The sequence below is a fragment of the Tachypleus tridentatus genome, chromosome 7 (genome assembly GCF_004210375.1).
Source record: "Tachypleus tridentatus isolate NWPU-2018 chromosome 7, ASM421037v1, whole genome shotgun sequence".
NCBI lineage: Eukaryota > Metazoa > Arthropoda > Merostomata > Xiphosura > Limulidae > Tachypleus > Tachypleus tridentatus.
This window is the reverse complement of record NC_134831.1, coordinates 4,236,555-4,253,854: the sequence shown is the minus strand read 5'-3', so window position 1 is coordinate 4,253,854 and position 17,300 is coordinate 4,236,555. Positions and strand designations below refer to the sequence as shown.

At 31.2% G+C, this 17,300-nt stretch overlaps 1 protein-coding gene across 8 annotated transcripts in view; it reads right to left on the bottom strand.

The window, feature by feature from the left end:
* Window positions 1-459: 459 nt before the first annotated feature.
* The window catches only part of LOC143255019 (protein Gawky-like), a 57,140-nt gene continuing 40,299 nt past the window's right edge, over window positions 460-17,300 (bottom strand). For 6 of the 8 annotated variants that reach the window (XM_076510021.1, XM_076510022.1, XM_076510027.1 and 3 more), the window contains 6 exons: window positions 16,355-16,489; window positions 15,495-15,725; window positions 12,237-13,093; window positions 11,491-11,658; window positions 10,067-10,116; window positions 460-8,763 (listed from right to left, as the gene is read on the bottom strand). In XM_076510021.1, the coding sequence (XP_076366136.1) occupies window positions 11,553-11,658; window positions 12,237-13,093; window positions 15,495-15,725; window positions 16,355-16,489 (1,329 nt within the window). In that variant the 3' untranslated portion in view covers window positions 460-8,763; window positions 10,067-10,116; window positions 11,491-11,552. The remainder of the gene's footprint in view (window positions 8,764-10,066; window positions 10,117-11,490; window positions 11,659-12,236; window positions 13,094-15,494; window positions 15,726-16,354; window positions 16,490-17,300) is intronic. The other 2 variants (XM_076510025.1, XM_076510026.1) reach the window with 2 other exon arrangements.

Genomic DNA, 17,300 nt, shown 5'->3' with positions numbered 1-17,300 from the left:
GTGTTTTGAAATCCGTACACCATAAAACAATGCGTATTTAACCCTCGGTCACGAAAAAAAAGCTATCATTACTGGTTTATTATCTTATTATAATAATATATGGAATGTAACTGCTTTTCTCAAAACTGTCTATGTGGCAGGTGCTCGTGGGTCCACTAACTTGTAACACATGTAAAAATAACAAAAACGAATTAAATACTGGTGTGATTCGATTATTTTTTGCATAGAAAATATAATCATTCCCCATCTTATTACTATTTGTGTGTTGGAATTGTTTATATCGAATATTACAGTATACAATAGTTTTCAGCACATCAGAAATTTGCACTTAACGTTATTTGACAGTTTCGCTTTCGTCAGTAAGTTCTAACACATTAGGAAACAACAAAACGTTCTTGAAGCGCCTTCTACACGAAAAAAGAATTAATAAAAGAAGTGAGTACCACAATTACGCAAAGATACATATATAATACACAAACCTTTAATGCCAATGTTTACTACCAATACAACATATACATAAAAAAAATCTATACATCACAATCAACGTTGTTCGCGGCGAAGTACACAGACAAAATCTCCCATAGTCGACTCTTTTCAGCTTTCAAAATCTCTGACGTTACGTAGGAGCGTACACGATTCGGTTATGACCACATTCACATACACACTTTATAATAATTTGGAATCACCGGTAACTAACTTAAGATGGTGGCATTATAACGCATCTCTGCGAAGATGCGCACGACGAAAATATTTACTTCTCAGACTTAAGCACTAACACTAGCTGAACACCTGAGTATAGATAGCGGTAAACTTCACAGATTAAGTAAATTAGTAAATACGTACAACAAACTTTGGTTGATAACACCAATGAAGGCCACCCGTTACACGCACCTTATGTAATAGTAAATGAACATGTGTCGTCAACAGTTATTAAATAGCACGGAAATAAACAGATTACGTTCTTAAGTTCGTTCGTTTCTGTAAGTGCGGGACTTAAAAAGTCGCAACGTTGTTTTCTTTCGGGCAAGATGACTACACGGCACACAACCAAATTACGTTTGCACTGTACGTTTGTATCAAAATATTACAAGATTTTGAACAGCGTAATAAAAGCAGCTCTGCCAATTTATAATTAGGTATATAGTACTTTTATCTATGACTGAACTTTGGGCTCAATTACGTGGTCCACTTCAGCACTAAGAGTAGTTAATTAAGAGCCACCTACGACACATAGAACGGTAAAAATATGCCTGTCATGCTATTCTGAAGCAAGTAGTCAAAAGTAACATTAAAACCTTAGTTATGGCGTCTTAGCTACCAGATACTTAATTCTATATTAAAATACGTTATTAAACACCTATAGCAAATTATTACTATTTCTTTCTGGATTTCCCATAAAAATATGTTCATAGGGTAATGAAATTCCACGTTTCATGCTATCTTTTAAAAAATAATTTGAGCTACAACACGCACTGAACAAGTGCTACAAGTCAATCATTTAGTCTTAAAGCATTTTCACTGCATATATAATAAGTTGTTTAGAAAGAAGAAAGAGGGATTATTATCCAAATAAAATGGGAAAAGAGATCAAAGAACAATTATGTGATATCCTTAATATATAGATCATTGTCTGTCTTAACACTATTTACTGTTCATAGATTAGGCTTAACAGAACCGAATTTAATATCGTTTATTATTTGTGACTTGTCAAACATTTCTTCACATTAGCTTTATGATTTTGTCTCATACTTTATATACCTTAATATGTTTATACTACTGAACGTTATCAAACGAAAATAAATACAAAGTACTTACATCGGAAACCTAAAGTTCTTGAGTTTGCCACAACACCATTATACGTTTCTAACACTGCAAATATCGAACATACACCTAAAAGATCACCCGATCTTTAAAAACAATTTAAGATTCGAAGCTACATTAAAATGCCAGTTATCTACGAAGTCTAACGTTCAATAAAACGAGTAATGGTATTAATTCTTGCTCGTCATGTAATATAACTAGTGAAGTTCTCTATTAACGTGACCACTATAATCTATGGTTGATTGTTAATCTTAAAATGACTAGAAATAAAATATTCTTACACATAGGCTTACTTATATACTATTAAGACAGAAGCTAGTGTTTCAAATGTACACATTAGTGATACAATATTATATTGTGTGTGTATACAAGTTTCGAACTTAACCTTTACTGAAACAAAATCTCTTAGTTGTCTTGATATATTTTCAACGATACCATCAATACAACGCTTTTAGAAAACAAGCTCATTCATAATTCCTGATCAAAACAAGCTACACAGAAATTAAATTAACTATTCTAATAATAATAATATGTAACATGTAGTGTGCAATACTGAAGAAACAAACAGAATGCATTGATTTACAAATGGGTGTTTGTTACCGACATTTTCGGCCATAATCCCATTGCTAATCATGCTTCTACCTGTTTTGTTTAGCCTAAACCAAGTTAAAAGTTAGAAATAAAATCACCTTTAACTTGTGTGTAAAATGCATTTAGCAAATATTCCGAGTTTCAATTTCCCTGCAAATGTGTTTATGTGCAAGTATTTTGAATTTAGAAATAACTTTCGAAGCGCATTTCCTTACTTCCCAGAAAGAGAACACGCTCTCTTAAATGGCACGACTATGTAGTTTTCCAAACGGACAGAGTAATACACTCAGGAGAAATCCAACATGAATTAGGAAAACAATACGTTCATTAAACATTATCGAACGTACAAATAGGCTTAGCACCTCAAACTGTGAAGCATACTTAATACGTGATTTTCACGAAGAGCGCAAGCCAGAGAGAATTTTCTTTCGATTTCATTTCGCAATATAGAGGAATAAACGAGAAATATAACCAAAAGTGGCTGCAAAGATTTTTTTTGCTTCGTTATATTTTGGCACGTTGTCACATTATAATATGCCAAACTTGTGAGCAAGAATTCTTGATGACATATCGGTCGTTATTGTAATGTTACAAATCGCAGACCTAATACCACAGTAAGATATAGGCAAAGGAAATGTTTACACCTCAAATTAAAATTTGAATCTTTCTCAGGTAAATTATTACAAAAAACTATTTAAATTACATCTACTTAATAAAAACTGATAATGAAGGTTTAACGTATTGATTAATAATTCCTAAAGCAAATAAACAAAGACCTTACCTACTTTATGCGACTGCTATGTTGATCATTAAGGGTGGAAGCCCGACTTGAACTGGTGAACAGTGAGACACCAGTTATCTAGACAGTAGAGATGCATATGTTTGAAACACTTTACAAATATAGAAACTGATTTAAACCAGGGGTTCCCTAACAATAACGCAACGGCGTTTAGATAATACAGTAATACATTGAATTAATTTATTACTTATCTTTAGGTATACATTTCATATATTCTGAAATATATAGTTTACATTCTTAAAGATATTTTCATAATGTTATTTATTTAAAAACTAGAAAGCCATGTTGATAAAACCGAGAACCAATCAGGGTAGGCTTTAAATTTCAGAGACACTTCACGTCGTATTGCACAGTATACAAAATGGGCAAGTTGTTAGTGGATGAAAGAGTAATATCTTGCTTTTTCTGCGCATGTGTGAGAGAATACATTATATCTTTTTGGTAAGATGGAGGTTGACCTAAGAAGAAAGGTAAAAAAACTCCAGTTACGTGATTATTCACACAACATTAATCCCTGAACAAACGTGTTCTACACAAGAACACTTGACACTAAGATAATTATTTTTTGGGCAAATCCACGTGAATTTTGAAATACTTTTTTTTGCTTATACTGTTTCGTAGAACAAAAATACAAAGATCAGTACTATTCTGAAATGTCTACTTAACAAAAACTGTTTTCAGTAACATTTTATAAAATGCAGATCGGTAAAGATCCACTGAACATCATTTGGGTGAAATTATAAAACTCGGTTATTTAAAATTGGTTTAAAAAAGACACGTAAAATCTGCATTTAATGATCACAGTTTAAAAAGAGGTATGTCACGTCACCACCTCCCTCATAACATGTAGAAACATACAAATCTGAAGAACATAAAAGGAACTAACTCTAGAAATCCACACATTTTAAAGTTTAAAGATTTTGAATTAGCACTGACAAAAGTTTTAATACAATCCTGCAAAATTTAAAGTAAATTTTCTTTTGAAATTACAAGAATAATTTAGTGGACACATGGAATCAGTAAGATCACTAATCATTGTGGGTCAGTTTCTTTGCCAAAACGATTTGTTTTTAATAAAGTGCAGTGAAAAGGAATGCTGTGTGCATGAATTATAATTTATGTTAAGACCAAGTGCAGAATTTTCAACCTTGCATTAATATGCACCATATAACAAATCTACCAAAACACTCAAGGGAATACACAACAATAACGTATTTATTCTTTGGTGTTTAAATCACACCTTTGTTTTTGCAAGCACAAACTTGGGAGAACATTGTTTGAGTAACAGTTTTCTTTTGATTTCACGTTTTAACAAAAGTACACAGTTCATGGAACATACCGTTAATGCAAAAGGCGGAAAAACAACTCAAATAATACATCAAGTTTTATACAGAATAACAATGTAACTATTCTTCTCAAAGGGTTCATATATGCTGCTGAAAAATTCTGTTTAGAGAATAATTACTTGTTTTTTTAAAAACAGTAATTCTAAGCGATTCATATGGTGTGTTTTTTTTGTCAGTCTATATATTAGCTGCATTTCAGCATTTTAACATCACTTTCATATTAAGAACCACTAGATACAATTTTTTAATAATCCAAGGAATATTGTAACACAACCCAAATCTGCTGTTTCAACACTGACCACACTTGGGTAAATTTGCACTTGAAGAGCATAAGACATAAGAGCTCTTTCATATATATATACAATACTTTTTTTTGCAGGTACAATTAAAATGGAAGGCATTGGGTAAACAACATACATCACAAATACACACGTACTACGTCAAATATTTTAAATATGGGACACACTGCTATTTGGCAATGATGTTATATTCAGCACAACCACACAAAATCACTTGAACAGAAGTTTATTTTTTTTTTATTTTTTCTTTAGAGACTATGCTCCTAGCTAGTAATTCAAGCCCCTACCGAGAATAGTTTTTGGTCCATGAATATGTTAGAGAATGCAACTATCTGTGCAACTTGGAAAAACAAATTATTTGTTACGTATACAATGACTTCAAAAAACTGACACACAAACACACACACCAGGGGCTTTTTCTGTCCCTGCAAAAATGTGACTGAAAAAATAATTTAAATGAATAGAAATCCAATCAGCAATAAACACAGTTTTAAATATCTGTCTAAGGAACACAACCTTACAAGTTAAACTAGATAAGTTATGACCTAAATCACCACCATATCATTTACACACATAGTTAAAGTACACTAACAAGTTTGCAATTACAAACTGTAAACCTTACTAAGATCTACCTTAAATCGAAAGTTTGTCATAAGAAAAAGAAAAAAAATGGTAAAGAAAAAAAGTCACATGTGTAGGACAGCTTACTGCACCACGATTTTAACACTATTCAAACCCTGTTCTTATAAAAACCAACCTTCAGCTAAAATATCACAAATTGTACTACCATGGGAAATGTGCTCATGGTTGGATGAAAATGTCATTACAGCTATTTATATTTGTGGGTTAAAATAAGCACAAGATGGCAGTCACTTATATTGTCACAATTCCCATATATTTATTTTTTAATATTCATAATTGCAGAAAGATAATACAGGAACATGGAGTGGAACAACTCCTCCCACACTGAGTCTAAGAACTAGCACCTAGTATATTTACATGAGTGAATACCAACTACTTTGTGACTCTGATAAAAGAAATCAGCAAGTTTTTTTGTATTTTTTTGTTTTTTTGTATTTTTTTTTTTTAATATCCTATGGATATGGATAGGGCTGGACGGTCCAATGCTACTAACACAGCTATGCGTGGTCTTGACAATGTGGTCAACCACACTTGCAGAGAAAAACGTAGTACAAACCAATGCAGAAAATGTTTCCAAAGACTGTGGGATGGATGATGAGAAATCTTATTTGGAAGAAGCTGCTGGTCACAGGCATATAAAGTACAAAAATGGCACCTTGTCATCTTTGGTCAAATGTGACAAAAAAAGATATCTTACCTTTCACGTGTTGAAGATATGAAGCATACCAGAATATAAAAGTACATACTCTATAATCTGGATATATGAAAGGGTACACAAACTGGTAATCAAAGGTTTTAAGTTTTATGTCTGAATAAAATGTAGCACAAAGATGCATAGATAATATACTTTCTTTCTGAGACTGCACTTACACATGTACATATTTACAGCAGTTTCTACAGGTCAAAGAAACATATGCTATGACCAATAATTGGTACTACTTTTAGCACCTACCTTACACGGAAAAACAAAACAGAATACAAAAAAAAAAAAAAAAAAGCCAGAGTTTGATATGTGTATTTCATTCCACAACTAACATTAAACAAACCAAAGCTAATATAAACAATTGTAGTCATCAAACTACACAAACATTTGAATATGGTGACATGTGAAAGAAGTTTCCCAAGATGTCACTGTTTGTATTGTATTATGACACCATTCTGTAAATAACAAGTTGTTTCACAAAAGATATCCCTCTAGTGATACCACTAGGATATATCTTAAGAGTTATGATGCAGCTGTTTACACAAAATAACTATTTAAGAAATGAAATGCATCATGCCCTGATATTCAAGCATGCAACAATGTTTCAATAACATCAATAATCTTCTACTACAACTAAGATTATTACATTCGGAGATTGTCCAAAGGCAGAAAAGCAAAAATCTAAAACCCCTCTGTACTTTTGAAGAAATGTTCAGGTAACAAACAAACAAAAAATAATTGTGGGGCTTATATAATTTTACACAAAAGACTTAAAAGCAATTTTATCATACATATTTATATATTTTGAACTTAAGTTATCAGACAATGCTCAAACCATTCACATAAAATTATAAAGTATTGTTGAATTTGGCCTGAATAAGTACATTCATAACAATTATAATATAACTACAATATCAACAGAAGGATAATGAGAATGGAACACATAAACCTCATAATCTATCAATTTATAAACATATATTACACACTTAAGATCTTAAAAGAAAAACAATTTCCTTATAAAGTTTTACTATATAGATCACTTTGGAATGGTTCCTCGACAATGTGTGTTAATTGGTAACCACTGCTCTCATAACTGCTGTTCATATTGCATTATTATATTGTCAAAGGGAACTACAACCTAACTGTAACGTATAACGTACCCCTATACAAGATTTCTCTGAAAATATTGAAGCCATCTAACCAGACAGACAGACACACACATACACACCTGTGCACCTACATCAATTGTAAATTTTGTGAAATATAGAAATAATGCAACTGTTTTCTTCGCACAAAACTAAAGCTCAAAGAATTCATAAATACAAAAAAAATTGAGGTTCAACTCTGAGAATAGGAAAAATTTCACAAATCAAACGTATATAAAAGGCTTGTACATAAAGTACTGTACATGATTAAATCTACAACAATCCCCTTGACATCAATGTCAAAGGGGTTTCAATTAAGGCTCTCTTTTATTAATTCTGGCACTTAAAATACTGTAACATCTCAAATATTATGTAATTATCAAACTCTTATAGTTCAAACTACCTCACTCCACAACTGAGCATTTTGTTTGTTGTCAAGATCTGTGGCACAGAAAGAGTTGTAGTCAAAAGCCCACAATGAGTTAAAAGCAGTTTAAAAAATATCACACACACTAAGAACAGACCTTGAATTCTCAACCAATTAATCATGATGCACTTTGAAAGGATCAAAAAATGTCTTTTCAAAAATTGAAAAAGAAAACTAGTTATCTATCACACAGACTTCTATGAAGTCTATTTGGTTTTCTGTCCTTTTTTTCACATGTATTGGTGTTAAGTGTTCCATTTAAACATCTTATTTACCCAAATTATCCATAAATATAAAATGCACTTAATTTAAAAAAAAAAACAATTTTCAGTTTGCAATATGACAATATTCTTTACACCATAATTATTTCATTCAAACAACTTCTTAATAAAGGACTAAACCAGCAGCATTATGAATAGACACTGCAACACACCATAACTAGCTATGTTTACTCCAAGTCACACACAGTCACTGCCTGGCAAGTTCTCAGGCAACATGCAATTCATGTTGTATCATATCTCAGTTGTTTGGAGAAAATGGATTTTCCCAGAGACTAGTTCCTGAACCAGGAAAAGACCACAACTGAGAAGGGCAATTTTGGAGGGATGCACCATTCCAGGTATTAGAATCTCCTTTATCATGGTTACCATTTCCATGGTTATCCCCACACGAGAATGAACCACTTCCTCGTAAGTTAGAACCAATAATGTTACTGCTTGGAGACTGGTTCCTTGACCATCCCAATCCATTTGTGCTTGTTATCTGACCCCCTCCCGTATGATGCAGGTAATTCTGTATTTCAGCCTCTGAGGGGATCTCTGCAAAGATGGTGGTGTTGCCAAGAACACAATTATTCAGAGCTGCCTGTGCTTTAGCAGATTCCTCTTTAGTAGAGTACTTAACCAGAGCAATCCCCTGATTCAAGAGAAGATGGAAGAGCTGGAGCGGACCATGTTGCATACAAAGTGTTTTCAGGGTAGATCCATCAATCTGAAATAATTTGATGGGTAAAATATCAACAAAAATGCAAATAATTCATTCACCATATCCTTGAAGACAGAAATAACTTTAAGCTTTGAAAGTAATTCTGTAATCTATGCTTACAGGTAAAACTGCAATTGCAAAAAATACATTCTCTACAAATACAATTGTAAACAATAAATTACAGATTTTTTCTACATCTTATTGAATTAACTATTGCTGTTTTTTTAATCATATTAATTCACCATCTTTAATTGTGAATTTAAAAAGATAAATGAAAAGTTACATTTAAAAAAATCAATTTGTACACAGAATTTTAATCACATGAAGTGTGAAAAATAATGTTTTTTTTTTGTTTTTTTGGGGGTAGAATTTATCAAGAGATTTTGTATCCTAAGATAAATGTTAAAGATATACATTTATCTAAAAAAATTCTGAAACAGTATAAAAAAACAAAAAAAACCATTATAACTTATTTTCATCTCTATTTACAAGACTGAATGTTTTAAAATAACTTGTTCCACCATCAGCAAAATCTGAAAATTATGTTAGAAAGTTCCATTGTTATTTTCAAAACATTGAGGTATAACAGCAAGTCGCCAGGGTTTATGTGACACCGAGGTAAGAAAGTTAAGAAACGAACATGGTATTCCAAACAATTAGCCCCATAGACACAAAATATTATAATAGTTGACACAGTTTGTATGATTCCACCAAAGGAACAAATCCAAACATTCTGGCATCTCAGACACTCTTCCTGCACAAATACAATATGATACAGCAGTCACCATTGCCATACTAGTTTCTGCATGATCCATATGTAATCAAAGTGAAAAAAAATTTATAGTACCTGTACGTAATTATATTGCAGGCACAAAGTAACAGATGACTTATGTGAGGGAATATTTGGAAACACCAAATATCCACAAATATGGAGTTAAAGATGTCTGCATAACTGTGTTGTGTAGTCTTATAATTTTAGATAATTCATTCCATTTAAAACCACCACGTGTAGATAGATTACACAATACCTCTGTTAATGTAAGGTCATATCATAAGACATCTGAATAAAGTTGGTGCACATCTTCATGCTTAAAAAACCTTAATAATAAAATCTGATATTTTGAATACACAAGACTTGTAATATTTATCAACAATCTTCAAAAACAATATTGAAGTTACAGCATGAAAACTATAACAAGTACAAAATGGTGACGAGGTTGGTCCACGGGACCCAGCCTGTAGTAAAAGATTGAATTTTGTGCGTAATATTTTAGTAATAAATATCTTTGGAAATTCAGCAAATCATTACCTGAGGGGTAAGGTTTCGAAGTACAAGGAAAGAATTCTGTTTATCCCAGGCTAAAAAAATAAAACATTTTTTATGATAATCTCCATCACAAATTCATAGAAAATCCAATAAATTTCAACTGAATATTATTTTCTAATTTATAACTTATAGTTCATACAAAATGTGTGTCAATATTAAAACATTAAAACTATTCTTTTGTTGTACAATTTCACTTATCTTTTAGACTGATACAATTCTACTGAAGGAATTTCTAAACAATTATAACCTTTCACAATATGCAGTTCATAGTCCAAGATTAAAGTTTAAACAAATTATACACACAAAAGTACTTCTAAATTACTTTATAACAATATCTCTACCCCAAACAAGCCACAAGTTTCTTGCAAATACTGACTGATCTACAGCTACAATATTTTAGTATCACAACAGGCAATTCATTTTTTCCCCCCTTGGCCAATTGAATATGAACTTACCACACAAGATACTACCAGCATAAAAAGAATTATGGTTTTAGTTTCAAATTTCAGATTTAAAGGAAATTAAATAGGGTTAAAAAAAATTAAGTTTATACAACAAATAATGAACTTCAAGACTGAAATCCAACAAATGCAGGATTAAACTTTGTATCAAGAGACAAGATTCATCATCCAAATGATTCTGAGAAACTTTTGTTTATCCATTTGTAAATAAGCTAATTATTTCATGGATTTTTTTTTTTATACACACACTGAAAATGAAATTACAGAACTTTTCCAAGTGCATGACTTGAAAAACAAATGTTATCCAGGACTTCCAAGTCCTGAAAATTACATATCTTATTTCCAAGGTTTTCAATTTCAAAGCTAAAGAAAATGCAAGTTAAAAAGTTCATTTTTTTTTCATTTTTGGAGGAATTTAGAAATGTGGGTGTTGTAAATATTAAAGTAAACAGACAGACGAAAACCCTTCAAATTCTTTTTTTTTTTTTTTTTTTTTTATAAATGAAAAATCAGAGATCTCACCTGTAAGGCAAAACAAAACTCTCAGATTATTCTACCCTAAGAATAATTTACCCTCTTTAAAGTGCAACAGAAAATATTTATTTTGTTCTTCTATTTACTATTATGGATATCCTTTCCACCCACTTCTTCAACTAACATGCTAAATTTTTCAGATATTTCAGATTTTTCTAGAGTGATAATTTCTCTATCTACACTTACTCCTAATCACAGCTTGTTGGTTGTGGAAATGTACAAATTTTATGTCAACTGTAAGAACAAAAATATAGTAAAAGCCAACTTTTCTCTAATCAATGGTAAAATATTAAATTTTCTGTATCTAATCTAAAGCTCAGACTCAAAATAGCTCATCTCCATTGATCATAGTCCAGTAACTTTCGACAAGTATTAAAAATAATTAACCAATACAATCACTTTCTTGAATACCTTGGTTTGAGTCCCAGGCATTGTTAGTTCCTTTCATTTGTCCAGCCAAGCCAGGAGAGGGTCTAGTGGTCTTTGAACCTGAAGCTCCCCACACATCCTGACGGTAATAGATTTTCTGGTCCAAAGTGATTCCAACTGGACTTAGAAACACCATATTTGTTGGAACCACTGAAGATAAATATGAAAAACTAAACAAACTGTACATTGTAATATCAAAAACAAACAGGAAAAAAATATGACAAAAAATGGTAAATAAAAATGTTTTTAATGTGCCCAACATCATGGGCCAAGACTCCCTTCCTATAGTAATCTTAAACTCTAATCACCAGAGGAAAGGCTGTAAACATTATAGGATCTATTTACAAATTAGCATGTTTTTGCAGTACTAGCGTTTTCTCCTTTCTTGTTTGAGTTAAATGACAGTATTGTAATATTACTACTAAAAAACCCTAACTAAACGTCATTAAATATTAAAAGACACTTATAAGCCAGGTTCTAGAAATAAAAAAACAATGAAGACAAGAAAACAATTCCAGTTTAAAAGACACTGGACAAAAATATAACACAGTAATGATGAATTTTTTTATTATTATTATCCCAACAGAAATATTCATGAAGTGTGAACATCGGGAAAAAGTAAACATTTAGATGAAGATAGTCAACAAGATGAAATCACCGAGTCAAATATAATTTCATCTGGATAAACTGGTTTATAAATATAAAACATGATGAAAACAAATACATACCTCCCATTGGATAAGGCTGGATTGATAGCCCAAGTCAGTGAAGCAAGTGATGCTGCGAGGGAATCCCCACCAGTGGTGGCAGGAGGTCTAGATTTAGATGACCAACCTAGAAAGTCTGGTTCTTTTATGTTGTGTAAAGAGAGAGGTGAGCGAGCCACACTACCTGGAGTAATATGTGGGTCATCTTCAATATTCTTAATGTGCGAATTGCCCTTCCATGGTTTTCCAGGTTCAAATTCTGCAACAAGATCAGCTAGATTATATGAGGGTTGCAAGACTGAGTTGGTACTGGTAGAATTTGAAGAGACTGAAGTTACCAGTTCCTTCTTGTCAACTTCTGAAGAGTTGTTACCTGGAGGCTCTGTAAGAGTTGTTGAAGAAGAAATGGTTAAGTTATTAGTGCCCATACTGCTACTTGGAGATGTGATCCTTTTATCAGAGGGAGTGTCAACAGCTGAGGAGGGCTCAGGCCAAGTGCCAGTACTTTTATGTGCGCGTGGTAGACTAGACCAGGTACTGTTGCCTTGACCTACTACAGAATGTATGTTAGATGTGGAATGTGAACTGTTTGAAAATATGGGCTTTGACATTGTTCCAGGTGCACGACTGAACTCTCCTGAACCATTATAATTATTTCCAACATTTCTAACAGGTGAGCATCTTTCCCCTTTGTCCACGGATGGCAACTTCCACTGGGAAAGTCGAGACTGAGTGTGAGGTGTGGTTGGTTCCTGAATAGAAAGATCATGCAGGTCAGAACTTAGACTGGTGATAGAATCTAGACTAGGTTTGAAGAGTTCATTAGATGACTGAGGGCTTGGGATGTTTGCTGCCTGAGATGGCTGTTGATTTATTTGCTATGAGAGAAAAACAGAAATTGTACTTCATTATCAAAACACACCTATGTATTTGGTATAAAATATTGAACATTTATCACAAGGTTTTGTGACTGCACATTATGTTAATTCTTACTTTTTCACATTATTACATTATTAAATTTACTTGAATTATTCTCCACTTATTGAATATCATTTATTATTAAAACTTTCAGCATATCAAATATTTATTAGAATAAAAACAAGAGTACAGCACAACTAAGACATCAGTTAAAGATCAGTCCTAAAATTCTAATATAGAAGTTTTTGCAGCTTAAATGTTTTCAGAAAATTAAAAAAAGTCTCTTCATTATTTAATTTTACAGAAATTACACAATAGAAACCTTCACCAAAACTTTAGTGCACACTTTAAAACTCATAAATTAACACCTTAACACAACCTATCACTGTAGCAATGAAATCAAATAAGGGTTTACCAATACAAAAATACCAAGAAAAAATTGGAAGAAAACAATCCAATGAAACTTGCTCAAGTTAAATAATTTACACCAAAACACACCTAGGCATTCATTAAATTGTCTTTATAGATTACTGGCTAATGAGTGAACATTAAGTACTTCTAGATCTGAGGTCTGATATAATTTTAAAAAGAACTGTAGTTGAAAAAAACAAGAACAAAATGTGAAGTCTTTAAAGAACGTATAACACACATTCAGATAAATTTCACCAAGATTAAAAAATTACAGCACATATACCATGATGTTAAAAAAACACGTAGGTTCAAATATGATAGAGATAAAATAAAAACCCTATAACCCAAGCACTTTCAAAAAAGGTGTGCCTTTCTTCTTCAAGGTCAAACATGTATACCAAATATTCTTAAAAATTCTTCATTTTAATAAAAAAAAAAAGACAATTTAAAGTTCAGAGAGTATAAAAACTGTACAAAGTTCTATATAAGTAACTCAAGTGATACAAAGACCTAGGTCTATATCTTACCATGCACTAAGTTACTTTCTGCCAGTTCTCTCTTGTATTTGCATATTTCTCCACAATATAAATTAAATGTCCATATACTTAACAAAATGTAAATATTTTAACATCTTAGATTTTACATCAAAATCTTTTTTTTGTGACAAGTACATTTTGAAATTATATTTCAAAACTAAAATCTCATGCTTATTAACATTTTTGCTTCGTAAGACTTCTTAATAGATTTCGTAATTTTTACCAATAAAACTACAGATTTCACATTTTAATAACAAATAACTCATCTAAACTTCAAGTGTACTTTTCAAAGACAAATTCTGTTCAGAAAAATTCAAACTTTAAAAGAGTTTAATTCATCACTACAAATGCCATCAGCTTCTATTTATAAATTTCTTTATCTCCCTATGTAGCATGTGCATCATAATACTTGCACAGAGTAAACCTTTAAAACCAATATTTAGGATCCCAACTTCAGAAAAATTACTTCATTCAATTTATTACTCTTAAGTTATGCTAACAGAAAAATAGCTATTATTATTGGCATTCTTAATTTAGAAAGAAGACAAAGTTTAAGCACTGAAAACTCTGGCTACTTTTGTTTTCCTGTATCATAAATGTAACACTTCGAAACAGCTAAACAAGTAACAATGTGTAAAATGTTTATCACAAAATAACTAAGTATCTTGTGACATGAAAAATAAAATTCATAGTCAAAAAGGTTGAATGTTTATTTTCACAACCTTTAACTTAACCCTTTATCATCTCCACCCATATATTAATACCAATTACAATAATGGAAAGAAAACCCTTCCATAGACAATACAGGGTTAAAAGCAATTGCAAAGATGGTACACAAGTCAGTATTAATCCCAATATTAATTTAAGAATTTTGTGGTTTCATGGAAGACAAATTAAAATATCAGAAAATTTGAAAATACTAAGAATTGATGTTATGTGTATCTGTATACAATACCCACATGAATCATAATGAAAATTAATAAGCTCAGCAACAGAATTAGCATGTGTGTATTAGACTGCAGTATCAAAAGGATTTACTTAGGAAACATAAGTATGTATATATAAATTTAAAAAAACTCATTTATTACCACTGTTCAATAAAAATGAGAAATTTAATACGAGTTCCTGAAACAATGCAATAAAGGAAAAACATGGCTATAAATAAAAAAGTTTAGAAATAAATTCAATAATTGAAAGTTCTTTTGAAAACAAAACAACTTAATTTAGAATTACTTAATTATTCATTTTCAAGAATAATTTTTTCTAAAAATAAGAATGGTAATTTTACTAGAATCACCTTAAAAAAAAAAAAAAAAACTTTGTTCAGAGATTTCACACTTTTCTAACTAAACAAGTACAAAAATAATAATGTTAACAATAAACCTTTAACTGCAGGAAGGAAGGAAAATTATACCTGCTGCTTTATGAAATGTGCCTGTTGGGCAGCGATCTGGTTACGCAAGTTGTGAATTCGCTGTTTAGTTTGAGTAATGTGTACGTTTAATTGTTGTGGAGACGGTCCTCCTTTACAAAACTGTTGAGGCATGTGCAGCTGTTGCTGTTGAATCTGATGAAGGACTTTGATCTGTTGTAACAACTGGTACAGAAGTTGAAGAGTCTGAGGGGCCAGTGGCTGGTTTAAAATCTGAAAAACATAACACCATACAAATTAAATGTATTAAGACTGGACATAACACACTCTTATTTAACATTCCAAAAAGAAAGAAACCAAATATGAAATAAAAATGTATATCAGAATAATTGGTATCAGTATTAACACTTTCATTGTAAGAAGCGAACAATATTTCAACTTTCCTAGGTCATCTTCATGCTAACAGAAGTTTGTTCTTTCCTTATCAATAAAAGTGTTAATATCCATACCAGCCATTCCAAGATACATTTTTATTTCAAGTCTGTTTCTCGTCATCAACAACCGTCTGTTTTTTTCAAATCTTCAAGGATGAAGTTTCACCAAGTAGTAACAGTTTCAAGTAATAATTATACAAAATTCTAACCTTCAAGATCATGTTTTGCTTTCATGTATTCATGATCTCAGGCAAAATTCTGAGGAATATTTATCTCGCTGCAGAATTTACAAAAAACATGGTTTGTAAACTAATAAACTAAAAAAATAAAATTACCATTAAAAGCTTCTATACTGTTTATTGCACTGTCATGAAATAAAGGCCTTATGAAGTTTAATTTACTGTTGATAGATAAAATGGAATAACAACACCAACAATAAACAATTTAAACTTATGATTTCAAACATACCTGTGGGTTTAAATGTCCTGCTTGAACTGCCATTTGTATTTGTTGTACAAGTAGTTTCAACTGTGTAGCAGATGGTTGACTCTGTTGGTTTATTCTTCCTGCTTGTCCACCATGGGAATTGTGTGGTACATTTGTCTGAAAACAGGATTTAACCGTGACCATGTTAAATGTCAAGTACTCTTTTAGTAAACAGAAGTTTACTTATGCCAAGTTGTATCGAAAATGCAGTACCAGTTTATCTCCCGTAACACTGCCTATAATCAGCAGTAAGCCAGAAAATACCATACACAAATAAGAATTATACTTATAAGGAAGCAAGACTGAAAATATGTTAAGAATTTCCTAACAAAAAAAAATGAAAGTTAAAATAGTTTATGGGAATTTCTAATAAAGTAAGAATTTACAGAAATAATTTCATTCAAACATAATGTGATCAAACTACAATTAATCCCACAAAAAACTAAAATTTTCATAAGTGAAAATAACTTTTGACCTTAAAATTTCCTGTTTCACACTATAAATGAAAACAATAAAATATTTAAACAGTAATAGACAGGATAACAAGCAGACAAAGAAAAACCAGTACTATGCATTAAATGAAGTTGCACTGTAACAAAGTAAATTATCAGATAAATATAAACTTGGGAACTGGAGAATTTATTTTTTCTATTAAAAACAAAACAAAAAATTAGCACTATTCTTTCTTGTTCATTTTAGTTTCTTTTGTAAAAAGCATATTTATAATATTTTTAAAAGAACTAACAAGCCACTAATATTTTCACATTTGCTCAAATTCTTAAAATATTCCCTACATTATATAATCTTTAGTGTTAACTTTGTGTTAAAAACATTAACAGCTTTAACAAGTTGCTCGTTTCAGATATTCATGAAAAAGATTACAAGGTTATCTGCACTGGCTGTACATAATTTGAAATAACTAATGGAA